General features: G+C 43.1%; 1 protein-coding gene across 1 annotated transcript; it reads right to left on the bottom strand.

Moving 5' to 3' along the window:
• LOC105356980 (uncharacterized) lies at positions 1-23,841 on the bottom strand. The gene is made up of 7 exons (XM_078941396.1): positions 23,655-23,841; positions 15,963-16,012; positions 15,453-15,557; positions 15,023-15,130; positions 13,526-13,679; positions 12,749-12,909; positions 1-12,666 (listed from the first exon to the last, which is right to left on the bottom strand). The coding sequence occupies exons 1-7, from the start codon at positions 23,704-23,706 to the stop codon at positions 640-642; spliced, it is 12,657 nt and encodes a 4,218-aa protein (XP_078797522.1). The 5' UTR covers positions 23,707-23,841; the 3' UTR covers positions 1-639.
• Between the last annotated feature and the right edge of the window lie 2,691 nt (positions 23,842-26,532).

The following is a 26,532-nucleotide window of genomic DNA, read 5'->3' as shown; positions in this document are numbered from 1 at the left end:
TCTGGTGTGTCAGAGTTTATTGCCTGTAACGTTGCAGAGACATTGTCTTAAAGCTTAGAAGGATACAAACAGTGACCAAAAATAACTCAGAGATCTCTAAAAGCTATTTACACCTCAGCTTCCAGATGTGCCTTTGCACAGACTGGAGGATCTCTGCAGGTTTAGTGCAGCAGAATTAGGAGCTTTGTTCTGGAGTTGCAGCTGCATTGTTACTGAACTTGAGCATTTGATTGTAGCTTCATTCTTGTCTCTACAGCAAAAGCGATATATAGATGAAACACGAGCACGATACGTTTCTGAAATATACTGCTTCACTTGTTATTCTCTGCTCTATGGCTTGAAGGGGAATGACTGTAAACATACTTTGGAATGTCAGTGGCTTGTTTGCAAATAGTCAAATTCACAGTGAAACGTAAAATTTTGCAGAAATCCCTTGGGTTTTTTTGTTTGTTTGTTTGTTTTAGCATAAATTCTGTATTATAAAGGAGACTATGTGGGGAGACATGCCAGTAGACATCTCGTCCCATCCTGGTCTGCTTTTGCCTGTGAGGAACCTCTTCCAGTTGCTGGAGTGTTTCTGCGGTTGTGAAGTCAACAGCTCCACCAGCGAGCAGAGTTTCTTCCAGGAAGGACAGTCCTTTACTTCTCGCCCTCGTCGAAGAACTTCATCTTCTCCGAGTGCACGGTGTGTCTCAGTCTTTGGATGGATGAGGCCGTCTCTCCTGAGATGGGCTCAGTCGTGTCAAAAACGCTTGTAACTTGCTTCGTGATAACCACAGTTTCTGAGGTCTGGCTGCTCGTGCCAGATGTTTCCCACACTGCACGGCTCTCAAACACAGTTCTACTGCTACTTAGAGGATCTTCTGCAGCCCACAAAACGGCCATGTCGGATTTCCCAGGGTCATCTTCGGCTGGTTGCATCTGGACAGCAGTAAGGAGCTTGGCGTGTTGTGCTGCTGGAGTTGCTTGTATGTTGGATGTAATGGCGTGGATTTTTCCAGAATCCAGTCTGAGTGTGTCTTCAGATGAAGATGTAACTCCAGACGATGGAATGGTGATTTTCTCAGGTAAGTTGGGCACATCGGAGATCAGCACAGTCTTTGTGGTCGAAGTAAAAATGTCACCAGTTCTTTCTTCAAGCCCGACGGGGACAGTGGGGTCAAAATATTTGACCATCACTTTGGTCGGGGAAGTGATGGACATGCCCACATGCTCACTTGTGACTGTAGAGCTTACATCAGCAAAGGCGTCTGATGAATGAAGGGAGCTGGTGGGGCTTGTTTCATCCTCACCGGTCTCTCTTGGTGGACTCTTCTCACCCTTCTGTACTCCTCCCTCAGAAACCCTCGGTGGTTCTGACTGCTGGGACAGCCCGACTTTGGGAAGCTCAAACCAGCCGACCTTTTCAGGACTTTGGGAAGTGTCTTGCTTGGACTTTGTTTCACTTTCTTTCTCTTCTGACGGTTTACTAGGGGTGTCTTCTGTTTCAGGAATTTCTCCAGAATTTCTTTTTTCAGCTTTGTTGGAAACATCAAATTCAATATCAGTTGTCTTGAAGAGCTCACCAAATGATGTCAAAGTCTCTTTAGATGTTTGACTCTTGTCTTGATCGTCAGTCTTTACCTCCAGCTGATTCCCTTTAAGCTTTTCATCCGCAGGCCCGTGCTCTTCCTCTGGTTTAGGCCTGGAGAGACTCAGCTTTGGCATTTTAAAGGACGGCAGTTTAAATCTACTTGGAGATCCATGACTTGGGGCATCAGTGCCAGACTTTGGCGTGTCCGCATCTGACGCCGCCGCCTTTGAGTCATCTGTAGCATCAGTACTGGGAGGTTTGACTGGGATGCTCTCATCTTCTTGCAGTTTAGTTATACCAGATTTCGTGACTTTCTCTGAACCTCCTGCATCACTAGTGACATCATGAGATGCGCCACCAAACTTCGGCAGTTTCAGTGCTGGCATCTTGAATTTTAGTGGTGATCCTCGAGCATCTCTCGGCTTGTCTTCCAGCTCAGAAATCCCTGCGTCTGCTCCAGTAAAGAGATCTTTGACTTTCTCGAATTCTTTTGTATCTTTGTGGGCCAAGTTCATGTTAATTTCAGGTCCTTCTGGTTTCGGTTGGCCGATGCCAGACATTTCAGATTTCAGTGTGCTTCTTTTAACATCATCTGTTCCTTCTAGTTCTGAAGCTTGAGGTGCTGTTTGGGGGCCATCAACATCAGGTCTCACATCTGGACCAAAGACGTTATCATGTGGAGGCCGAGTCGTCACTTGGGGTTCTTTCTGGCTGAACTTTGAGAAAGAAATCTTGGACAAGGAAAATTTAGATTTTTTAATGTTTATATCAGGTCCTGTAGTGGACGACTCTTCTGCTGAAGAAGGCCCGCGTGGTCCTTGGACAGCCGCGTCTGACTGACAAACTTCTGTGGATTCTGCTGTTGTAATGTTTGATGTTTCCAGGTTGGTGTTAGCATCAACCTTGTCCGCTGTTCTTGAAAAGGAAATCTTTGGAAATGCCCAATTTGGTCGTTTCAATTTAGGGTCAACCTCATCTGCTAAGGAATCAATGGGATCTTTGACCTCAGCATGAGATAGTTGTACTTCAGCTTTGAACTCTGGCAACATAACTCCGATATCTTTCTTTGGTTTACTTCCTTTCACGTCCACAGTCATAGTCTTCTTGTTCCCATTGGCCTCCTCCTTCTGCAGCTGCAGAGCTCCACCTTTGGACCATGTGCCCGCAGGTATTTGAGATTGTAATGGTGACGCTTCGACATAACCTGCAGGAGCTTTGATCTCTAGGGCTTTAGGTGCCACTGCAGCATGCGGTTGCATCATCTTAACATCAACATCTGGAACTTCAATCTTGATATTTACATCTTTCTGTGAGATGTTCACGTCTTCTACTTTTGGCATTGAGAGTCCAAATGTTGGATTTTGTAGCTTGCTTTCGGTGCTCTGACCCTCACTTTGGCTCTCTGATGGCCTAACCTTGATACCAGGTTGTTTGATTTTGACAGTTTCCTCTTGAAGAGAGACATCTCCAGTCGGCAGAATGACATTTTCTTCAGATTCTTTTGAAATATGCTTTGAAAATGAGAATTTAGGTAATGAAAACTTTGTCTTTTTTATTTTTGCATCGGGATCTGCAGCAGGTCCCTCATCTGCTGAGGTACTGATGATGGTTTCAGGACCTTGCTTCTGTGTTTTAGAATCTAATGTTGAAACGTCCATTTGAAGGTCCATGTCAGCCTCAGGTGCCTTAGTGCTTGTCTTTGAAAATGAAAATCTTGGCAGCGTCCAGCTTGTCTTTATTTCCTTCACATCACCTTTTGTCTCCGGTGCATTAGGCGCTGAAACAGAGCCTGAGAGATCTTTGGTTTCAATGTCAAGAGGTTTAACGTCAGCATTTGACCCTGATAAATCAAATTTCACTTCCTTATCCAAATCTGGTGCTTTTACAATAGCTGGAGGAGCACCTCCAAATTTTGGCAGACTGAAGGTTGGCATTTTAAATTTGGATGGGGATCCTTCAGATTTTTTTGCACTAACGTTGATTTCTGGAGCTTTAGGATCACTCTGAACCATAGATGTTTCCAATTTAGCGTCAATAAGTTGGAAATCTCTGGTCCCCTGCAATGAAACATCTACTTCTGGTTTTGTTAGACTTTCATCAACAAGAGTTTCTTTACCTTTGGGTACAGAGAAACCAAGACTTGGCATTTTAAATTTGCCATCTTGTTTACTTTGAGTAGTTTTTAAATCTCCTAAAGGAGTATCACTGCTTGGAGCTTCAATGGTTACTGAAAGAATCTCTTCCAGGTTGTCATCAGGTTCTTGTAGTTTAACATCTTTATCCACAGCAGGCACATCTACAGCTGAACTTCCAAGTCCAAATTTGGGTAGCTTGAATGTTGGCATCTTAAATTTGGAAGGTGATCCTTTTGTTTCCTTTTCTACAAGTTTGATCTCTGCAGGCAAAGTTTTAACATCAAGAGAAGGTTTTTCCAGTTCAGTATCAGAGACTTGTACCTCATCTTTGGTCTCCTGCAGTGAAAGATCTACTTCTGGTTTTTCTAGATTCACATCAACTTCAGGTCCTTTAACTTTGGGTACAGAGAAACCAAGACTTGGCATCTTAAACTTGCCTCCTTTTCCACCTTGTTCAGTTTCTGTTGTTTTTATATCTCCTGAAGGAGTATCAGTGCTTGGAGCCTCAATAGTAACTGAAAGAACTTCCTCGGGAACTTTAATGTCAGGTTCTTCTATTTCGATGTCTCTATGTACAGCTGGTGGATCTACAGCTGCACTTCCAAGTCCAAATTTGGGTAGCTTGAATGTTGGCATCTTAAATTTGGAAGGTGATCCTTCTCTGTCCTTAGTTTTGATTTGAATTCCAGGAGCTTTAGTGCTAACGTCAACAGAAGCTTCAGAATCAGGAAAATGGACTTCTTCTTTGATCTCTTGAAGTGTTACATCTACTTCTGGTTTTGTTAGACTCACATCTACTTCACCTCCGTCTGCTTTGGGTACAGAGAAACCAAGACCTGGCATCTTAAATTTGCCTCCTTTTCCGTCTAGTTCCCTTTCAGTATTTTTAACATCTCCTAAAGGAGTATCACTGCTTTGAGCTTCAATGGTTACTGAAAGAATCTCTTCCAGGTTGTCATCAGGTTCTTGTAGTTTAACATCTTTATCCACAGCAGGCACATCTACAGCTGAACTTCCAAGTCCAAATTTAGGAAATTTAAATGTTGGCATTTTAAATTTAGATGGTGATCCTTTGGTTTCCTTTTCTACAAGTTTGATCTCAGGAGATGAAATTTTAACATCAACTGAAGGTTTTTCCAGTTCAGTATCAGAGACTTGTACCTCAACTTTGGTCTCCTGCAGTGAAAGATCTACTTCTGGTTTTGTTAAACTCACATCAACTTCAGGTCCTTTAACTTTGGGTACAGAGAAACCAAGACTTGGCATCTTAAACTTGCCTCCTTTTCCACCTTGTTCAGTTTCTGTTGTTTTTACATCTCCTGAAGGAGTATCAGTGCTTGGAGCCTCAATAGTAACTGAAAGAACTTCCTCGGGAACTTTAATGTCAGGTTCTTCTATTTCGATGTCTCTATGTCCAGCAGGTAGGTCTACAGCTGCACTTCCAAGTCCAAATTTGGGTAGCTTGAATGTTGGCATCTTAAATTTGGAAGGTGATCCTTCTCTGTCCTTAGTTTTGATTTGAATTCCAGGAGCTTTAGTGCTAATGTCAACAGAAGCTTCACAATCAGGAAATCGGATCTCTTCTTTGATCTCTTGAAGTGTTACATCTACTTCTGGTTTTGTTAGACTCACATCTACTTCACCTCCGTCTGCTTTGGGTACAGAGAAACCAAGACCTGGCATCTTAAATTTGCCTCCTTTTCCATCTAGTTCACTTTCAGTAGTTTTTATATTTCCTAAAGGAGTATCACTGCTTGGAGCTTCAATGGTTACTGAAAGAATCTCTTCCAGGTTGTCATCAGGTTCTTGTAGTTTAACATCTTTATCCACAGCAGGCACATCTACAGCTGAACTTCCAAGTCCAAATTTAGGAAATTTAAATGTTGGCATTTTAAATTTAGATGGTGATCCTTTGGTTTCCTTTTCTACAAGTTTGATCTCAGGAGATGAAATTTTAACATCAACAGAAGGTTTTTCCAGTTCAGAGACTTGTACCTCAACTTTGGTCTCCTGCAGTGAAAGATCTACTTCTGGTTTTGTTAAACTCACATCAACTTGAGCTTCTTTACCTTTTGGTACAGAAAAACCAAGACTTGGCATCTTAAACTTGCCTCCCTTTACATCTTGTTCAGTTTCTGTTGTTTTTACATCTCCTGAAGGAGTATCAGTGCTTGGAGCCTCAATAGTAACGGAAAGAACTTCCTCTGGAACTTTAATGTCAGGTTCTTCTATTTCGATGTCTCTATGTCCAGCAGGTAGGTCTACAGCTGCACTTCCAAGTCCAAATTTGGGAAATTTAAATGTTGGCATTTTAAATTTAGATGGTGATCCTTTTGTTTCCTTTTCTACAAGTTTGATCTCAGGAGATGAAATTTTAACATCAAGAGAAGGTTTTTCCAGCTCACTTTCAGAGACTTTTACCCCAGCTTTGTTCTCTTGCAGTGAAAGGTCTACTTCTGTTTTTTTTCGACTCACATCAACATGAGTTTCCTTACCTTTGGGTACAGAGAAACCAACAGTGCTGGGAGCTTCCATGGTAACTGAAAGAATCTCCTCAGGAACTTTAATTTCATGTTCTTCTATTTTGATGTCTTTATCTATAGCAGGTACATCTACAGCTGAACTTCCAAGTCCAAATTTGGTTAGCTTAAATGTTGGCATTTTAAATTTGGAAGGTGATCCTTCTGTGTCCCTAGTTTTGATTTGAATTTCAAGAGCTTTAGTGCTAACATCAACAGAAGCTTCAGGATCAGGGAATTGGACCTCTTTTTTGATCCCTTGTAGTGTTACATCTACTTCTGGTTTTGCTCGACTCACATCAACATCAGGTCCTTTAACTTTGGGTACAGAGAAACCAAGACTTTGCATCCTAAACGTGCCTTCTTTTCCGTCTTGTTCATATTCAGTAGTTATTACATCTCCTGAAGGAACCGCAGTACTTGGAGCTTCCAAACTAACTGAAAGAACCTCCTCCTTGTTGTCATCAGGTCCTTGTAATTTAACATCAGCACGTACATCTCCAGCTGCACTTCCAAAACCAAATTTGGGTAGCTTGAATGTTGGCATCTTAAATTTGGAAGGTGATCCTCCTGTGTCCTTAGTTTTGATTTGAATTCCAGGAGCTTTAGTGCTAATGTCAACAGAAGCTTCACAATCAGGAAATCGGATCTCTTCTTTGATCTCTTGAAGCGTAACATCTACTTCTGGTTTTGTTAGAATCACATCCACTTCGGCTCCGTCCGCTTTGGGTACAGAAAAACCACGACCTGGCATCTTAAATTTGCCTCCTTTTCCGTCTAGTTCCCTTTCAGTATTTTTAACATCTCCTAAAGGAGTATCACTGCTTTGAGCTTCAATGGTTACTGAAAGAATCTCTTCCAGGTTGTCATCAGGTTCTTGTAGTTTAACATCTTTATCCACAGCAGGCACATCTACAGCTGAACTTCCAAGTCCAAATTTAGGAAATTTAAATGTTGGCATTTTAAATTTAGATGGTGATCCTTTGGTTTCCTTTTCTACAAGTTTGATCTCAGGAGATAAAATTTTAACATCAACAGAAGGTTTTTCCAGATTAGTATCAGAGACTTGTACCTCAACTTTGATCTCCTGCAGTGAAAGATCTACTTTTGGTTTTTCTAGACTCACATCAACTTCAGGTCCTTTAACTTTGGGTACAGAGAAACCAAGACTTGGCATCTTAAACTTGCCTCCCTTTACATCTTGTTCAGTTTCTGTTGTTTTTACATCTCCTGAAGGAGTATCAGTGCTTGGAGCCTCAATAGTAACGGAAAGAACTTCCTCTGGAACTTTAATGTCAGGTTCTTCTATTTCGATGTCTCTATGTCCAGCAGGTAGGTCTACAGCTGCACTTCCAAGTCCAAATTTGGGTAGCTTGAATGTTGGCATCTTAAATTTAGAAGGTGATCCTTTTGTTTCCTTTTCTACAAGTTTGATCTCAGCAGGCAAAGTTTTAACATCAAGAGAAGGTTTTTCCAGTTCAGTATCAGAGACTTTTACCTCATCTTTGGTCTCTTGCAGTGGAAAGTCTACTTCTGGTTTTGTTAAACTCACATCAACTTGAGCTTCTTTACCTCTTGGTACAGAGAAACCAAGACTTGGCATCTTAAACTTGCCTCCTTTTCCAGCTTGTTCAGTTTCAATTGTTTTTACATCTCCTGTTGGAGTGTCAGTGGTGGGAGCTTCCAAGGTAACTGAAAGAATCTCTTTGATGTTTGCATCAGGTCCTTGTAGTTTAACATCAGCTGGTACAATTGGAGCTGCACTTCCATGTCCAGATTTGGGTAGTTCAAATGTTGGCATCTGAAATTTGGACGGTGATCCTTCGGTGTCCCTTGTTTCGATTTCAATTCCAGGGGCTTTAGTGCTAATATCAACAGAAGATTTTTTGGATTCAGAATCAGGGAATTGGACCTCTTTTTTCATCCCTTGAAGTGTTACATCTACTTCTGGTTTTGTTAGACTCACATCAACTTGAGCTCCTGTACCTTTTGGTACAGAGAAACCAAGTTTAGGCATCTTAAACTTGCCTCCTTTTCTGTCTTGTTCACTTTCAGTAGTTTTTATATCTCCTGAAGGAGCCTCAATGGTTACTGAAAGAACCTCGCCAGGAGCCTTCATGTCAAATGCTTTTGTTTTAATGTCAATGTCCTCAGCAGGTTTATCTAAAGTCACATCTGAACTTCCAAATTTCGGTAATTTGAATGTTGGCATCTTATATGTTGATGAGGATTCCTCTGTAGTTTTTGCTTCAGCTTCGATCTCTGGAGTTTTAGTGTCCACCCCTGCAAATATTTTTTTCAGATTAGCATCATGCAGTTTGACTTCTACTTCAGTTAGTGTAATATCTACATTTGTTTGGGATAAACTTGACTCCTTCACTTCCACTTTACCATCTGAGCTTAAAACCTCCGAAGCCTTTACACTTGGTTTTGAGAAAGAAAATTTGGGCATTGAAAACATTGTTTTTTTGTGTTTTAATACAGCCTCCCCATCTAGTTGCTCTTTAACTTCATCGTCTTTCATGTGGAGTTCTCCTGTAACTTCTGGAACATCAGGATCAGACCCCGGCACATCTACAGACCTGTCCACTTCATCAGCATTGTCAGAATCTGGCATTTCAGTACTGATATGTTGTGGGGTGACACCAATCTTGGGAAATTTGAATGATGGCACTTTGAATTTTGATGTGGTTTGCTCCACATGACTTGATTGAGCTTCAGGTGCCTTCTTACCCACATTGGTAGAAGGTCCTCTGAGTTCAGTATCTGTCATCTTGTTTTGAGTCTTGGCCACTCCAAGTGCCATGTCTGCATCCTTTGAAATGTTTACATCCATTTCTGTTCCTTTTACCTTTGGAAGTGTGATTCCAAGCTTTGAAATTTTTAATCTGCTTCCTTGTCCTGTAAGTTCATGATGAGCTTGTGGGGTTTTCACTTTTACCTCAACCTTTTCCATTTTTACTCTTCCCTCAGGTATCAATAGTTCTGCTTTTCCCAGACTGACATCAGTTTTGGAGACTTCTGGAACTCCTACTTTGGTTTCATTATCTGGCAGATTACTTTCTGTGTCTTTCTTTGGTACATTTAAATTTGGATCATGGAAAACATTGCCCTCTTTGGATTCTCCTGTAACTGCTGATGCAGTCTTTGACGGACCAAGTTGGAGTTCTAACTTGGGCATTTTTAGTCCAAACCTTTTTGTCTTGTCCTTTTCATGTTGACCATCAGTTTCCACAACTTGTAGTTCAGGTGTTTCCCCATCAGAATCTGCCTCTGGAGCTGAAGCTTCTCCTTTTTGCAGTCCAACTTCAGACTCTGTGACATCTGTCTTGTCCTGGGGTACTGTGACGTCTGCTCTTGTTTTTGACTGGATTATCTCAGATTTGGGCCCTTTGACCTTTGGCATGGAAAAGCTCAGATATGGCATCCTGAACTTGCTTTCCTTCCCTTCCTGTTCAAGTTCAGTGGTTTTAACTGAGGACCCCTGACTGCATGTTGCAGACACCTCTCCCAGAATATCAGCTCCAACACTCGTCATTTCTTTGTCAAGAGAGAGGACTGACGGATCCAGCTTGGGTTTTGGGGTTTCCAGTGTTGTCCTGAACTTTGGTGGTGAACCTGCAACATTTTGATGAGGTGTGGCATCAGGAGCTTCTTTGTCTTGCATGATAGGAATGTCAGCAGAGCCAGGACCAGCTTCAGGCAAATCAACGTTTTTATCCTGTCTCAGTGAGCTTAAATCAACTTCAGGCCCTCTAAGCTTTGGAAAGGAAATGTCAAATGCTGGCATTTTGAACTTGGAGCTGTGTCTGTCAGGTTCGCTGTCAGACTGCTGGGGTTTGATTTTGGGTTCTTCTGTCTCAGTCTTTTTGTCTGGCATAGAAACATCTGTTGGAACGCCAGTCCCAGAAACTTTTGGTAGTTGAACCTCTGCTTTAGGTTGTGTGACATCTGCATCCATCTTTTGCAAACCTAAATCAAGTTCTGGCCCTTTGATTTTTGGCATTTTGATTCCAAGCTTTGGCATTTTGAATTTGACTGCATGAACCCCGAGGTCCCCATCAGTCTCTGGAGGTTTGGGTTCCACCTCGGCTCTTTTTGTCTCCGTTCTTGTCTCTGTACTACTGGTTTCAGATGCTGCTGGGATTTGGGCCTCAGCTATCTCCTCAGCTGTTTGGGTGGATTTCTTCGTCAAACTGAACTCTATGTCAGGGCCTTTCATTTTCATGAGTTTGATTCCAAACTTTGGCTTTTTTGATCTGCCTTTGGGATCATCTTCAGCTTCCAGAGGTGTTTCTGTATCTAACGTTTGCTCTGAAAGGGCCATATCAATACCCTCAAGAGAAACATCGGCCTCTGGATATTGAACCTCATCTCTCAAACTTGTCACTTTGACACCTGCATCTTTCTTTGATGACATCACTTCGGTGTCCAAGCCCTTCATTTTTGGTATTTTGATCCCTAACTTTGGCATTTTGAATCTGCTTTCATCCCCTCCAGGTTCAGTCTGAGTCTCACTGGCTCCCATTTCTGTTTCTGTTGTTTCAGTCTTCTGGTCTTTAACGTGCATGTCTGTGCCACTGGTGATAACATCTGACTCAACTTCAGCCCGTGTGATGGTGACTTCTTTCTTTGATGCTCCAACATCCGATTTTGATCCTTTGACCTTTGGAAGGGAGATGTCAAGGTGTGGCAGTTTAAATCTTCCCCCTTTTCCATCTCTGAGGAAAGCTTTTTTCTCCACGCTGTCAACACCCATGTCCTCATCTTCAACAGACACTTCTTCAATAAAAAGCTGGCAGCTGCTGTCCTTTTTGGCTGTGGACCCATCTACCAAGGAATCCACCTTAATGCCACTCATTTCAAATGTTTGGGTGCTGCAGATGTCTGTTCTGGCTGTCAACTCTTGGTTTGTTAAAGTCGTCCTAAAGTCAGGCGTTCTTGTATCTGGGGTTCCTGTCCTGAAGCCGTCTCTTATAATGGTTGTGCGGTCTGCTATTTGGTTAGACTCTTTCACTGAGTCATTTTCTGATGTCACATCAGTTGTGCTGCTTGCTTTTTCAGTTCCATGCTTATGAAGAATTGATATCTTTTGAGGAGTTTCCACCCAAGATATTGTGATCTGTTCTCTTTTGAAGGTGTGGGTCGTGTCGTCTTCTTTTGACTGACTTTTGGTTTTATTTTGAGGTTCTGTGGCATCTCCTGTGGTCTCTCCTAAAAGCCCCTCTGAGGTTAAATCAGCAGATGCTGTTGTTGCTGTTTTCCCTGTAGGAAAGGAGGTTTCCTTCCGGTCAGATGTTGCCTGCTGTGCCTCCTTCTTTGCTTTGGCTTCTGACACTTTGGTGGGCGTTTTCACAGAAATCCTCTGAGCGTTTGCATCGATCACAGTAATTTCTTCGGGAATCAGAACCCCAGACGTGTCAACTTGAGGCAACTTAAATCCAGGCAGCTTTGAAACCGCCTCCTTCACGCTCTTAACATCAAATGACAGTTGGACCGCTTCTGAGTGATTTTCCTCACTGTCATCTCTGAAAGGCTCTTTAACCCCTGCGGCTGTGCTCATGGACATGTCCTCCATGCCTGGTATCTTAATGTCTTCTCTCTTGGGAAGTTCTGCAGTAGAACCAGCACCTTTTGAAAGCCTCTCATAAGGATCTTCTGTGATCTTTGTGCCCTCAGCTGTGTGTTTTTCAACAGTTGGTTTTTGTGAATCTTCACTTTCCGGTTGATGTTCCTTTTCAAGACTTGCTCCAAGAGTTTTTAGCCTTTTTGGTGACGAAACTACCTTGGCATCTTTTTTGTGCAACCTGTCCTTCCCCAAAATCTTCATCTTTAACTCCAACCTATCTGTCTTCTTTGTCTTCCCGTCAGTAGGCTTGGCTTCAGAGGGGCTTTTGTGGTCGGTTGGACACACAGTGGGGTCTGCTGTTTTCAAAGTGCTATCTAAGCTGATGAGCTCGACCGTTTGAGGAAGAAGTGGGTCCGTCTGGTTGTTTTGTTCCGTTTCCTTGTCCATCTTTAAGTCCTCTGTCTTATGACCTTCTACTGTCTCTGCTATGAGGCCTTCCAAGGACTCTGGTGAGAGCATGTCTGATTCCTGTGCTTGCTGAGCGTCTCCACTGATGGGGGCGGTGGTTGGAGCTTCTGTGTCTTCAGATGAACTGATGCGACCTCTCTTTTTCAGAGCAGAGAGCTTTAATTTATGCTTCTTCTTTCCTTTTAGAGCGTCTTGGGATTTTATCGGTGACTCTGTGTCGCTTGTTGTTGGACTCAGCTCAAGCTTTCTCTGCTCATCGGCTTCAGAGGAACTGTGAGACCTTGTAAAACGAGACTTTCGTCCTTTTCCGAAGGAAGGAAACTTTGGCCACGAAATACGAGCATCCCCACGTCTTTTTGTTTTCCCCTGCTCCCTCATCTCTGCAGAGGAGATCTCTTCTTCCTGTTGGGAGACAAAGGATTAAAAAAAACTTTTACTGTCAATGTTAGGTCCATCAAAGTGTAAAGAGTTTAAAACTAGTTACAGGGATAACGTCAGACTCTATGCCTGGCTCTGTCTCTGTGATGTCCGGTTTGCGTTTCAGGCAAAGCTTCACTTTGTAAGCTTGAGCATGCTCCAGAATCTGGATGGCGTCCTCGTACGGCACGTTATCGAAATAGACAGTGGCGCTTAGAATCTGATCTCCTGCAGAGGAAAATTACAGCATGCCAAAGATTTATGGCATGTGTTAAGGCTTGTTAAATTCAGAAATGAATATCAATAAGGAGGGAAGACAACAATCAGTCCCTTCAGGATTCTGTGACCATTTTTTCAGATTATTGCAGCACAAAAATCTTAAAGTTGTGACTAAAAACGTTTCTTAAAGATTCAAATACATTTTTCAAGGAAAATTTCCAACTCAATGCTGGGAGGATGTACTAATTTAAAGCAATTTCAGCAGTTTTTTAATTGTAGTTTCGTGTAAACTCATAAGAAATGCTCAGCATTGATGACATGTATTAAACTGTGATTTCTTTTAAAAAAAAAGCTAACTTTTTTCATGCTTCTACATGAGCAACTCAAGTAAATTTGACACAAAAATGACCGTTATATTTACATTGACCAGTATGTCTGAGCCTGTAATCTTGATTGGACAGCTTGATGATGGAACTTGTTCAAAATCAGAGCCTCTGGTCAAATTTGCAGTAATTGGAGAAAGTTGCTTTGTGGAAATAAATGTGCAGAAATTGGTTGAATTGATGCCACTTAGTTTGATCACTAATACCTGGAGGGACTGTCTGTTTCACAGGTAATAACTTGCCTTCTTTGACTTTCAAACTTTTGGATGCGGGCGACTCTGGCACCACTTCTTTAATGAAGATCCCCTCTTTGCCACCGCCGCTGTAAACGAGTCCCTCTGCACATCCATCTTTGGGTGTTCTCACAATCACGCCCCCCTCTGGGCTGTGAACTTCCTGCCAAAACATCAAAAAAGGACGCTCACTGTTCCAAACACTTCCGCTTCATGGCGTCTCCATGTTCTGGCCCAAATGACCCGCTCTGTTGGAAGCAAGCCTTCCTCCACAGAGAAGGAACCAGAGGTTGGGTGACGGATAAAAGCGACAGCAACCTGCTGTGACAGATGAACTCTGTGTTCAAATGGAAAACAGAGCTGCTGTTTTAGCACCAAAGAAAAAAAAAACGCCAAAGGTTCATTTATTGGACTTCGTTTTCCTTTTAACCTCTCTGTGTCCAAACATCCCCTCTCCATCTGTATGTGACGGTGTGGACCATGAGGAGTTCGTTCAGCCACAGACCACTGCAGCCCCAGTGCAAAAAGAAACGATACCGGAGGTCCTTCGTCCCAACAGCAGTCAGACTATACAATAACACGGTCTAGGACTGCTGAGACTTCAGCTGTATTTACCTTGTAATTTATGACATGTACTTTTACTTCCAATTTTGTTATTACAATTTTTATTCTTACTCACTGCTACTTTGTTTTTTCAACTCCTACATTTCTTGTTTGGCTGCTGTGACAACTGAATTTCCCTCCGGGGATCAATAAAGTATTATCTTATCTTATCTTTAAGATTTAAAATTTAGATTCTAAAAAAAACGTTTTGTATTTTTTTTTTTTCTTTCAAGTTGATGCTAAATCAAGTGGAGTCCTAGATTTATTGATCAAATTTGAAAAAATGTTTTTAGGATAAATGTAATGAAAGTTCCTTTGTCAGCATCAGAAGATGGAAATCAAAGGAAATGTAAAAGGTTCTGATGCTGCACAGTGGGAAGCCGTGGACAACTCTAGTCCAGGTTTTCAGTTGGTCTGCAGCTTTTACCTGGCATCAGGTACAACCTGCTGATTGCGCTCCAGATCGTCATGGCGACGTGTATTCTTTCTGTATTTTTTTTTTTGTGAGTGACATGCTCTGACCACGAAGAGCTGCAGAGGTCATGCACCCATTTGGTACCACAGTGGCGGAATTGAAGTTGGACGCACACCCAACTGCGGCATTAACCCTTGTGCTACCTTAGATGACCCCACCCTTCCATTGACGTGTTCTCCCTACCATGACAAAGGTGGATAAAGGTGGAAAGATTTCATGTAATCCATGGACACCAGTGAAGATGACAAATCATTGAAGAAAAAAGGTTCAGAGCACTGTCTAGTGGGTCTAGATGACCCAACTCCCGATGTTAAAGTGTCTAGAATAGCACAAGGGTTAATCTGCCGTTGAGGGGGCTGTGGGAGGAGAGTGGAGGCATCTGGGATGTTGCCTTCAGACACTCAGGCATGAATCTGGGAACGTCTCACCTTCAGTTTGCTCATCTTTGGGGTCGTCCGCCTCTCAAACATGGACCCGAGTCCCGTCCTTTTGGTTTTGTGTCCACTTTTGTGGTGAGGGTCCCGTTCCGCTTCAGTCTGAGGCAAAGACAGCTTTAAGATTTAGAATAACTTCGTTGAATGCAAACTTTGACGGCCGCACACAAGTTTCTGAGAAAGAGGACAACCTGTCTACTGCACATGACTGTGGACTCGGTCCAGATTTTGTTCCTGTTAAGTGAATTTGCTCAATCATTTTCTTTTTGGAGTTTGGTAACTAAGCCATATACTCCGCCCTCGTGGTCATGAGACAACCCTTTTTTTTTTTGTTCCTGAAACCAAAGCCTGTGGGATCACAAAAACCTTTTCCGCTCAGCTTGGGGTCATGAATCTGTGAAACACCCTTCTCTGTGAGCTTTACCTTTGCGTCGATGTGTTTGGCAGCTTCAGGAAACTCCTCCACAGGGGAGGATCCTTGTGGGCGTGGCCTCTCCTCCTCCACAAGCTGGGACGACTCCTCACTTACCTGCATGGACAGGTAGTGAGAATCACACAGCAGTTGAAAATGTTGACACGTGCACTATAACAGCTCAAAGTCCCAGATTTGATTTATTTTTGCCAAAGATAAATAAAAGTACTCATCTATATATTTCATTTAATTCTCGAAATTATGTATTTTTATAATTTTTTTGTCTTATGTTCCGATTGTTTTGGTTTTAAGTTATGTATCGTTGCTCAACATTCTTGATGTTAATATAAAGAATTTTCTCATTAATATTATTACTGCTGATACAAAAATTAAGTGGTCTAAAGCAAAGGCTCTGTCTGACTCTTGGATCTGGATGTCATAACATCAAAAGTGGTTTAAGTCCCTGAAGTTCAGAACCTCGTGAGTGAAAGACGAGCAGAGCAGCTGTGGATGGTCACTCACTGAGTCGTCGTACGTCGCAGCTTCTGGTCCTTGCAGCCGTCGCCCAGCTCCTGTTCACACAAACACAACTCTATTTTATGAAGCTGCAGTGTCACTCCCAGTGCTGTACACTGAGACTCCACGATCCCCGGAAGGATCCGGCTTATTTTGTCCGTAAAAGGAAATTTGATGCGTTTTCAGATTTGTATTACATCTGAACCTTACCGTAATGATAAACATCCAGTAGCTTGTTGCTTTATGCTGCTTCATGGTTTTACCCCCCCCTCCTATGATCACCCTCCTATCCCCCCCTAACATCCCTCTCTCTTCTTCCCTCCTTTCCTTTTCCGTCCAGTCCAACACAAAAGATTTTCAAATATGATTGAAATGAATAAAGTTTGGCCTCGATTACAAAAGGGGTTCATTCAGACATACCTCTGGTTTGTCTGAAGATTAATAACCCCTCTTGTTAAAGTAAAATATGTCCAACACAAGAGGCCTTCAGCTGTCATATGTCTGCCCAGCTGTTGGACAGGACAAGTTAAAAAACAAAAAGGACATTTGATGCGTTTCAGTTTGCTGATTTCGTGTCTTCTTGCACGTCTGGAGGCTTTCATGAAGAGCAGAGATGACGGCTGCTGATGTGCATCAGAGCTGAGACCCAGAGCTGCCTTCATATCAGGATTTCCTGTCTGTCTTGTTGTGTCCAGATGTCATTTGTTAGAAGAAATGAAGTGGCGAGTGCTGCAGAGATCTGCATTTGTCTGAGGCTGTGGTCTCACAGCTGCTGGTTAAATTCCCGTCTGCAACCACAAAGGTGCAGCTGAAAGATGATGAGAAAGTCGATGCAACGTCTCAATAAATCACTTCTTATAATCCTATAAATCATTTAAAGTTTTAAAGTTGGCATGAAAAAGTTACCAGCCATTAATTAAATATTACCAAAACAAACCAGACCTTTCCCTTGTAAATAACTGCTACTGAAGGAGATTAGAATGAGCGTCTGACCTGCTCACAAAAAATGAAAAAGAAGAAGAAAGAAAATGTACGGAGCCGTCTTACCACAATAAACCTATATTTGTTTTCTTCTACTTTCTCTTTGTAATTTTGCATTCAACAGCATTTCCCTGTCAGAATTTTGTCCTTTCTTGTCTCTCTCCCAGTAATGAGGCTCTTCCATGAAAAGACAGCGGCAGAGGTGGCCCCTACGAGTGTGGGGCCCCTGAGCTGCTCCCCCTGCTCAGACTGCCGGCCCTTACTTGGACTCTCAGAGAGACACAGGAGCCGTCGATGGGACTGTTTGAATGTTTTTCCTGGCAGTAATTCCCCCAGAGAGCAGCTGCCTGAACCTGCTAAGTGATCCAGGTATTGATCCTCAGATTCAGCTGGAGAGTCTCTCTGGACTCACGGTTGCCAAAGAGGGAAAGTCTGACTCCAAACAAACCTGATTGGTGAGACTATCATGATTATTCACTGTGATATGAAGCTTTTCTTCTTTTATTGGCTCCTCAACCTTTGATTACTCTGTTCACTTAGTTTATTAGGATTTTTTGCAGTGTTTTGAATGTGGGTGGCAGGTGTGAATGCGACTGCATTTGAATCAACATGCTCAAAAAGCAATATTTCACCCTTTCTTAACATAATCCATGAACCTCTGTGTCCCTTTTGCGTAATTTAAAGCTGGAATTTTTGGTTCTTTGGTTAGCAGCAGTCTAAGCAAGGACTTCCCTGGCCCCGGCCACTTCCTCCAGCTCCTCTGGGGGGACCCTGAGGCGTTCCCAGGCCAGCCGACAGACATAGTCTCTCCAGCGTGTCCTGGGTCTTCCGGTCTTCTGTCAGGGGTCTCCGCCCAGTGGGACATGCCCGGAACCCCTCCCCAGGGAGGCGTCCAGGAGGCATCTGGACTGGATGTCCGAGCCACCTCAACTGGCTCCTCCGGATGTGGAGGAGAAGCAGAGAGGCCAAACTACCTTTCTTCGGTTGAGAACCATGGCCTCAGATTTAAAACAAAAACAAAAAAAGAAAAAGGGGAGGGGTGAAGGGTGCACGGATTCGATTGCTCATGACCTGGATCATGGCGTGCCTTTAGATTACTCAGCTGAAGCTAATAAACTATTGTAGAAATTTTTATCACGTCTTTATTTTTTCATATAAATGTTTTTCTTATGTCTGCCTGTCGTTTAGTTGGTGTCAGTATTTGACATAAAGACAGCAGGTAATGCAGGAAAACAGCTGCACTTTATGAGATCATACATAAACAATAGATCATTTGTTTATGAAGGTTTTTTTGGAGGATTTTTATTGTTTGTGTTGCACAAAATTAGGAAAATGCCAAATATTTTGGATTAACCCCAGTGATAAGTTCAATAATTTATTTTTTTTAAGTTTTATAAGAACTAAAAATGATATTCACCATAACAGGTTTTTTTTTTTAATTCCAATCCCTCTGATACGTTTCACAAAGACACACACAGGACGTCACACACCAAGAAAAATGAAGTTAATGACAGCCGTCCAGCTCCAACAAAATGGACAAAAGAGCAAAGAAAATGGAATGATTTGTTATTTCTTGTTATATTTCCAGGCTTTGTTTGTTTTGTTCTGCAGCGTGTTCATATTTGTATAATTTTGACAGAAGATGATTTTATGGAGAGCAAAATATTACATGTTATTTAAAGTTAAACTTGATTTATTCTAGTTTTATTCATATTTATGTTCACAAAGTTACGTTTTAAAGGTTTAAAAGTGTGTATCAAATAAATGTGTATCTTGTTCGGCCCAAAACGTAAAGCGTGTTTTGAATTTAGTGTGACTGAGTTTGACCCCCCTGTAATACCAGTTTATAAAATTCATGCATTTTTGGAGTAACATAGCCAAACAAAAATAGGTACCACAGATAAATCTTCACTCTCTTTATCGAAATGCTTCCCAGGAAAAACTTAACCTGACTGAGAACTTGTAAAAGCACAGCTGCTTTGTTCATGTGAGAAAATAAGAATCATGCATGTTTTTTCAACCCAAGCCCCCCCCCCCCCCCCCCGCGCCGTGCAGTAATGTCTGTCATGTGAGGAGCTCCTCCAGCCTCCTAAGTGCATTAGAAAGCAGTCCTCATGTTGAGGCAGAGCTTAAAAAGCTTCAAGCTGTGCTCCTGCCTCCACGTCGATAACCCGTCCCACCTACAGGATCCTCAAACTGCATTACAGCTCTGCTGGTTGATGGGCTCTAATGGAAAAATAATAACCAGCGTCTGTCATCAGCATCAGGAGGGTTCTCATCACTGTCCAGAAATGTTCTGGCGCAGCAGAAGATCTCACAGCCCCTGAACCTGGGTTAACATGTCTTCTTTTTAGTCTAAGTTTACAAACAACACATTTATTCTTTCATTTAAAGCGTTTCTTAATCACCAAAGCGTCACCTACCTGCAGCTGCTGCCTTCCTAACACCTGGACGCTGATGGAAATGTCCCTACTGGCCCTCAGCGTGAGAGTGACTGGGGCCAAACGTTCTGCTCAGCCTCAGATGAAAGGAGGCGGGACGCCTGAGGTTCCTTCGTACCTTTCCTGCTAAACTCAATCTGTCCATTGAGACTGAAATAGAAAATAAATTCTCTGCACCTCATGACACATTTAATGGTCGTTGAACTCTGTCCTAAAATCCATTCTGGAGGTTTTTCTCCAAATTTCACATTTGAATTTAAACAACAAACTAAATTAAAACAACTTCTTGATTAAAAACAACATTAAAACTCCTTTTCAGACTTTATGGAGATTCTGCAAAACGGTTAAAAGAGGAAAAACTTTTGTTTTTACCAGCAGTGGTAACTTTACTATGGAAGAGTAGTTTTCTGTTGTTAAAGGGTCTATATCATGCAAAATCAACTTTTTGACTTTTAAGTGTCTTTTATTGTTCATTCATCAATAAAAACAACCCCAAAGAGGTATTTTGATCCATTCACGCATTTCTGAGGATTCCTCTATAAACCTGCTCTCTGAGCACCAGCCCCTCCCAATCCACCAAAACTAGTGTGTTCTCACATTGTGACACAACAAAGGGAGGACCCGCCCCTTCCAGGTAGAGTCTCCACCCCCAGGCTAACAGACACGCCCATTTTCTCAGTAGAACTAGTGGTGATCAGCTATACCAGGGGCAACCTCTTTCCTCCCTGTGGTTTTGAAAAATAACTGATGTTCTAAGATTGTCGTGGTGCCTTTAACACAGTCGGGATGTGTTGATGAGCAGCATGAGCGCGTGGAGGGGGCGTGTCTGCCAGCTGCTTGTCCCTGGAGCGACTCCCCTGTGCTGACGACTACAGTCGGCAAGCAGCAAACAGGAAAGGGTCATAAAATGATTTAAAAAAATAAAACAAGAAACTAACAGGCTGAGTATTAGGTTTAAAAAAAAATAAAATCTGAATGTAGACATTTTCTGAGTAAAGTTCTATGTGACTATGGACTCCCAATGTCCCAACAATGTTCCAACCCAGGAAGGACAAGGATGGCGAATTTGGAGAAAATGGAATTTCCTGAAGAAAACAGAACGTTTCATGGCGCCTGGGCAGATTTGTTGGATTTCAACAATTTCATCATGATTCATATGTAATGAGGATTTAGCAAATAACAAAGTCTCAAATGTGGCGAGAGAAACGCAGACGCGCTGCTGAGCCTGGCCCTATAGAATGATGTAATGAAATGGGCGGGACCCACAAGGAGAGAAAGGCGGGGCCTCAGAGATTGAGTCATCTTAGTGACTGGTGGGAAAATGCAAAAAGCTGCAAAGACTGTTCTATTCCAGATTTAGCTGCTTTTCTGTGGAGCCTGATTCATTAAATCCATGCTGGGGGTCCTGGACGTTAGAAGTGTGTCTGTACGTCACACGTGGAACATCCCTGCACTTTTACTGTGGTTCATTTTACTGGAGGCCTTCTCTAAAACTGTTGCATGCTGAATGCTTCATGCTTTCAAAGTGTTCAGGACTTCTGCATCTGAACAAGCGGAGAGTCCTCTTTCACATAAATTTTTTCTTTTTTTTATTCATAGCTTTCAAGTATAAAGCTACTTTTTTTTTCTCCAAAGTGTAAAAACAAATGTTTGTAAGAAAAAAAACATAATTTTCTGTTCAACCTGCTTTGTCTTTTTTTTACCCCAACTTCAGCTAAAAACCTGGAATCTGTTATCTGAATGAATTAAACTTTATTTATGTATTATTTTACGACTCCTTTAAGGTGCCACAGTAGAAGAAAGACAAAAAAAGGTTTAAAATTAGACCAATTAAGAACAAAAATTAAAATTGCATAAGAAGCGATTAGTGATAAAAAGATAGTTGATCAAAAAGATCATTTCGGTTGAAGTTTGATTTCTTCAGTTTCTAATAAGTCCTTTTAGAAGATTTGTTCTTGAAATGTTACATATACTACATGATATTGTAATCTATAATGGAAAGCAGAGCAGGAAGTCAGCGTTATAAACCCAAAGGTGGAAGTTTGAATGTTCTGACATTTCAGGTTAATATTCATCGTCCACATAGAAAAAAAGCAAAGTAGGAATTTTCATCAAGAGCTGCAGGTTTGGTAGAAATCACATTTTTTGGCGTTTGGGTTGTTGTTTTTCAGGTGAGTCACTGCCGTATGCCTTCCCTCTTATGCCCTCTGCGCCTGTGCCGCCTCGGCGTGGAGAAAAGCTTTTGGACGTCTGGGCCTTCATCTGTGTGGGCTGACGACCTTGTGTATGATCAGACGTGATGTTGTGTGGAGTGAAGCGTGCCTGGAAAGCTCCTCGCTCTGTTTTTGTGGTTCCTGTGAAGAACAGCTCCTCAAAGGCCCCCCCCCTCCCCTCTAAACCAATAGAAAGTCATCCAGCTCTTTGTTTCTGCCTATCGGATTCTGACGCTCACGCTCCTTTCACTTCTGTGCTGGAATTTAAGTTCTAACGAGATTTGAGAGAAAAGAAAACACAATTAGAGATTGTGGCTGGGCTGCAGGAGCATGAGACTGCAGGAGCTCATGCTTTCAATCATCTGCTGCAGCTTCATCACGCCTCTGGAATCCCCACTGAAAACACTCCTGAAATGAGAGGTTTGGGCTGAAGGAACTAAAGTTTAGCTTTAGTCCCGGTGACGGATGCGGATGAAGAGCGGAGCGCGCCTTGGGGTCAGTGGGTTTTGAACATGCAGACAGATTCAGCTTTGATCCTCGCAGTCATGGAGGCAGCGTTGCACTTTGAGGGTTTAAATGCGGGAAGACTGACGTGAGAATGGGAGCTGTGGCTGTGTACCAGCCAAACCAGCAACGCTGCAGCTGTGACTGAGCCAACATGAGGGCCTGGAGACACCTGGGGGGGGGGGGGGGGGGGGCTACAGCAGCAAAAGACAGACTCCTTCACTCCATCAGACAGACAGACAGACAGACAGACAGACGGCCTGGTTGTCCCTCAGAGACAGCAGCTCTTTTATGTAAGCGGCTAAAGTGAAGCAAAATCGATGTCAGAGCAGGACGTCTGCAACTGATGTTTAGATAACTGCTTTTATGCTTCACTGTCCAAGAAAGCTACTGCCTCGTCTGCCTGTCTGTCTGTCTGTCTGTCTGACTGTCTGTCTGTCTGTCTGCCTGTCTGACTGATGGTATTTAAATAACTTCTTTTTGTTACATTTCATTTATTTCTACAGGAGTTGGACTGTTAGGGTCACTATGAACGGAGCTATTCAAATTTGAAAATTCTTTTGAATCTGATATTTCTAAATATGAGCGGCGTGTTTCCAATTTTCTTTTAGTTTGATTTTCTCTGCTGCATCCACAAACACAAGCATGATGCTGTTTTCTGTCCGCTGTGGTGACGCTGATCCCGCTGAAGTCAATGTTCAGACCCAAATGAAGGAAATCCTCCATGTGGCTGAGGCCCGGCCTGAACGTCAGAGCAGGTTCCTAAAGCGGTTCGTCTTCTACTTTAGCGTTTATTCTGCTCCTGCTGTCATGTCTTTGGTTTAGTATTTCACTCACTTCTCTTAAAGAAGTAGATGCTTTGAAATGAATGATTAGAATAGAATCAACTGTATGAGGTTTTTATATTTAATAATGGTAACTGAAGCACCCGTTCAACCCTCTTGGTTATCTTCAGTTGACCTTGACTCCATCGCCTCACCGTTGACGAGTTCTCATTGCAGTTTCTATCTTTGACTTGTCAGAGAAATTCTCATCTGCATCAACAGGAAGCCGAGTTATTCAAGCCCAGGAGAGATTCAAACCACATCAGAGGGATTTTTGAACCTCTTTCAGGCTAAATTTAGCCCACCTGCTATTTTTAGTTTTCTCAGACTTTCCCTCCTGTTTTCACACTGAGTGATAAAGTTCTTGAATCAGTGAATCTGGTTCTGGCTGCAGGTTTTGGACCACTGGAGGATGCTTCCACTATCGTCTGCTGCCGTCGCTCTGACTCTGGACACTGTGTTTACGTTTGAGCGCGCTCCTCCAACAGCCGCCTGACGCACTGCCTGATGACATCTTCTCCCGCAGCCGCACCCAGCCCCCCCGGCCCCCCCGGCCTCAGCATCAGCACCAGCTGCCTCCCTGCAGAGGGCTTGTGTGTGGATGCAGGCACCGCCTCCCTGCATCCAGACACAAGCCTTCTGCACTACTGAACCCTGCTGCTGAGTCCAGAAAACTGCACACTCATAGTCGCAGACGAGACAAACACTGGGTGGGGGGGGGGGGGGGGGGTGTACCTGAGGACGCTGCATGCCAGTTGGGAAACGCCAGGTGGAAGCAGTCGCACATGATGTCAGCCGAGGCAGCGACAGCAACTGAGGATGAAGTCCTGTGTCGGGCAGGCCGGAGGATGAAGCGGGGGGGGGAGGCTGTGGTTGTGGAGGGTCGGGCAGATGGTGCTGCTTCCCCCCCACACACACAATTCGTCCTGGAGCAGACTTGTCAGTCGCAGCGCCGGGAGGGATGAGTTGCAGAAAAAGGCAGAAGGAGAGCCGGCAGGTTTCTTCTCTGCTCCCAGAGCTGTCCAGCGAATGAAGGAAACTCCCCCGGCTGTGCCATAAACATGGACCTCCTGCACAGCACACTAACTTAGTTATGGGAGGAGCTGCCCCCCCTCCCTCCTCCTCCTCAACAAACACACTCTTCCCTCCATTAGGTTTCTCCTCCTCCTGGTCACCTGCTTCTCTACCAGCCAGCTGCGGTGCAGGACGCAGCAGCAGGAAGGAGGAGATGTCGCCTCCTCACCAGGAGACCTCACTCACTTTGTTGCTGTTTGAAATCAGTGTGGAGAGGAAACCGGGAACCTGAGCGTGTTTGTCGGCCCGGCGAGCTGCAGGCGGGCACATGACTTATTCAGAAGCTGTTTAAGGGTGGATCCACTGGCACAGAAAGTCGTTCCACGCTACGCATGAGAGGACGTATCTCAAACTCTGATCCGGCACAAAATAGGACGGATTATTCTTTATTACGTTAAGAAAAAACCAATGCAGCTTCATTTTAAACTTTGTACAGAAAGCAATAGTCCAAACAGCAAAGCCTCCTGCGTCTGATGTCCTTTTGCTGTTTGAGCATCACACAAAACAGGAAAGTCTCTTATTCATTAAACGCAGACAACCATCCCTGCTGGATGGTGGCTCCGCCCCTGCAGCCTAACTGGCTTATCGAAGTCTGGACATTAGTGACATCAGAAGAACTGAACGTCGTCCCAGAAGAATCATGCAAAATCCAAACGAGGTCAAATCAAACTCAGAATGATCTAGAAATGCCAAAGATGCTTCGTCTCTGATTCAGTGTGACTCTGTTTTCTGTCAGACAAAAGAATGATGGAGACAGAACGAGAAGAACAAACTCCATCAATCCTTCGATTTTCCACTGACAGGTGATCCATGTGTGTCTGCATCAAAGGGGTAAAGACAGATCTGAAACACTGAAAACAGATTTCTGGATCTTGGATCATCCGTGCATATAATTTGTCTCATTGAGTTATGTGGAACAAAAATCCTCAGTGAGGATCAGTTCTCAGGGTTTGTTTGCTTTGAGCTGACAGACGGACCAGGTGAGTCCAGGAGCAGCTGAGATGATGTGCCTGCTTTCAATGACGGTTCAGGACGTCGTCCTTGGATTGGACGTTCACCCACATGTTGCTTTACAGGATCCTTTAGTGTTTGGATGTCTCTGAAAACCTATTGTTAACTGTTGGAGCTGAGAGTGAGGCTATCGGTGTAGCAGCATTCTGACCATTGCAGGAACAATGCGGTGCCGCATCAGGTGCATCAGCCAAGCATGTTTGCCTCCACAGCAGACAGAAAAATAACCATGACTGAGGTTTTCAGATACAATGTTAAACTACGGTGGAAACCGGGCAACCAAGCAATCATCCTCTTTATCCTCCAGAGACGCCGTCGCTGCGTCTTTCTGCTTTGGATTCTGCAGCCAAAGTGACTCAGCGTGTTGGTTTGGCTGAAGTTCAGAAACTCCTCTGAACCTAAATCAATTCCTGGCAGGAGAAGAGAAGAAACGACACCGAGCTGATCTGCTGCTTTCCACTTGATCCTCCTATGAGCAAAACAGGAAGTACATGATCCCACGTTAAGGTTCTTTAAAGAAAACTCAATCATAGGACAGACAAGTCTGGTGGGATGAGGGTTTTTGCTGACAGGCGATGGCCTTTTTTCTTCTGTTAAATAAGAGCAAAGAACGAAAAAACTTTTTAGGTTTTGTTTTCCATAGGCCACAAACTGTAATATCTTTTGAATTGAAATGGTGTTTTTCACATGTCCTTGAGGCATTTATCTGACGATGGAGGACATATAAAAAGAAACTGCATGCATAAAACTGCATTTCTGAGTATTTCTTTGTTCAAATCGTTGTGAATTAGGAGCAAATGAAAAGCTGTTGTTTAAGAAATATCTGTGACGTAGTAAATACGCTGGGCGGACAACAAGCTCTATGCTCCGCCCCTTATGATCATCCACTGTCAGACCAACAGATCCATGAACGTCTTAGTTTTCCTGGTCTGAGCTGGAGTCTGGATCAGAACTAGACGGATGGATAGCTACGACATTGCTGCCATTTCTGTTGTACCGTTAATGTTAGCTTGGTGCTGTGAGGGGCTGTAAGCTAGCAGGAGAGAGTGGACATAGACCCATCAGTAATAAGTGATGGGATGGTGAGAGAGTTACTCCATGCCAATATTTCCGCCCAAAACTCATGTCTCCTGAACTCCTGTTGCTCTGCAGAAACCGTGTCCTTGCAATGAGAGGGTCTTTTTATTTCAAATTTAGGCTAAAAATGGCATAATTGTAATCAAATGACCACTGGAAACGCTTTCAAAATAGACGGTCAGTATTTTTGCTCTGAATGTTGATTGTTCCTTCTCGTCTTCAGAAAATCTAAACGCAAGAAAAAGAAGTTAATGTGTGAGTAAAGCGTCTTAATGCTGAAACAGACTTAGAGGTGCAGACGTGTCCCCTCAGGCTTGTTCCCTCAGACGTGTCCCCAGAAAAACTTCTGAACACGAGAAGCTAAGACAACCATCCAGACCGTCTCTGATCATGGTTGACATGTAGAAACGCTTTCCTTTGTATTACGTCATCATTTTTGCTGCTCTTGTTG

Source organism: Oryzias latipes, chromosome 22, assembly GCF_053564925.1.
Source record: "Oryzias latipes strain Hd-rR chromosome 22, Olatipes_Hd-rR_3.1".
Classification (NCBI taxonomy): domain Eukaryota; kingdom Metazoa; phylum Chordata; class Actinopteri; order Beloniformes; family Adrianichthyidae; genus Oryzias; species Oryzias latipes.
The sequence above is the reverse complement of the archived record's forward strand: the minus strand, read 5'-3'. Positions and strand labels throughout refer to the sequence as shown.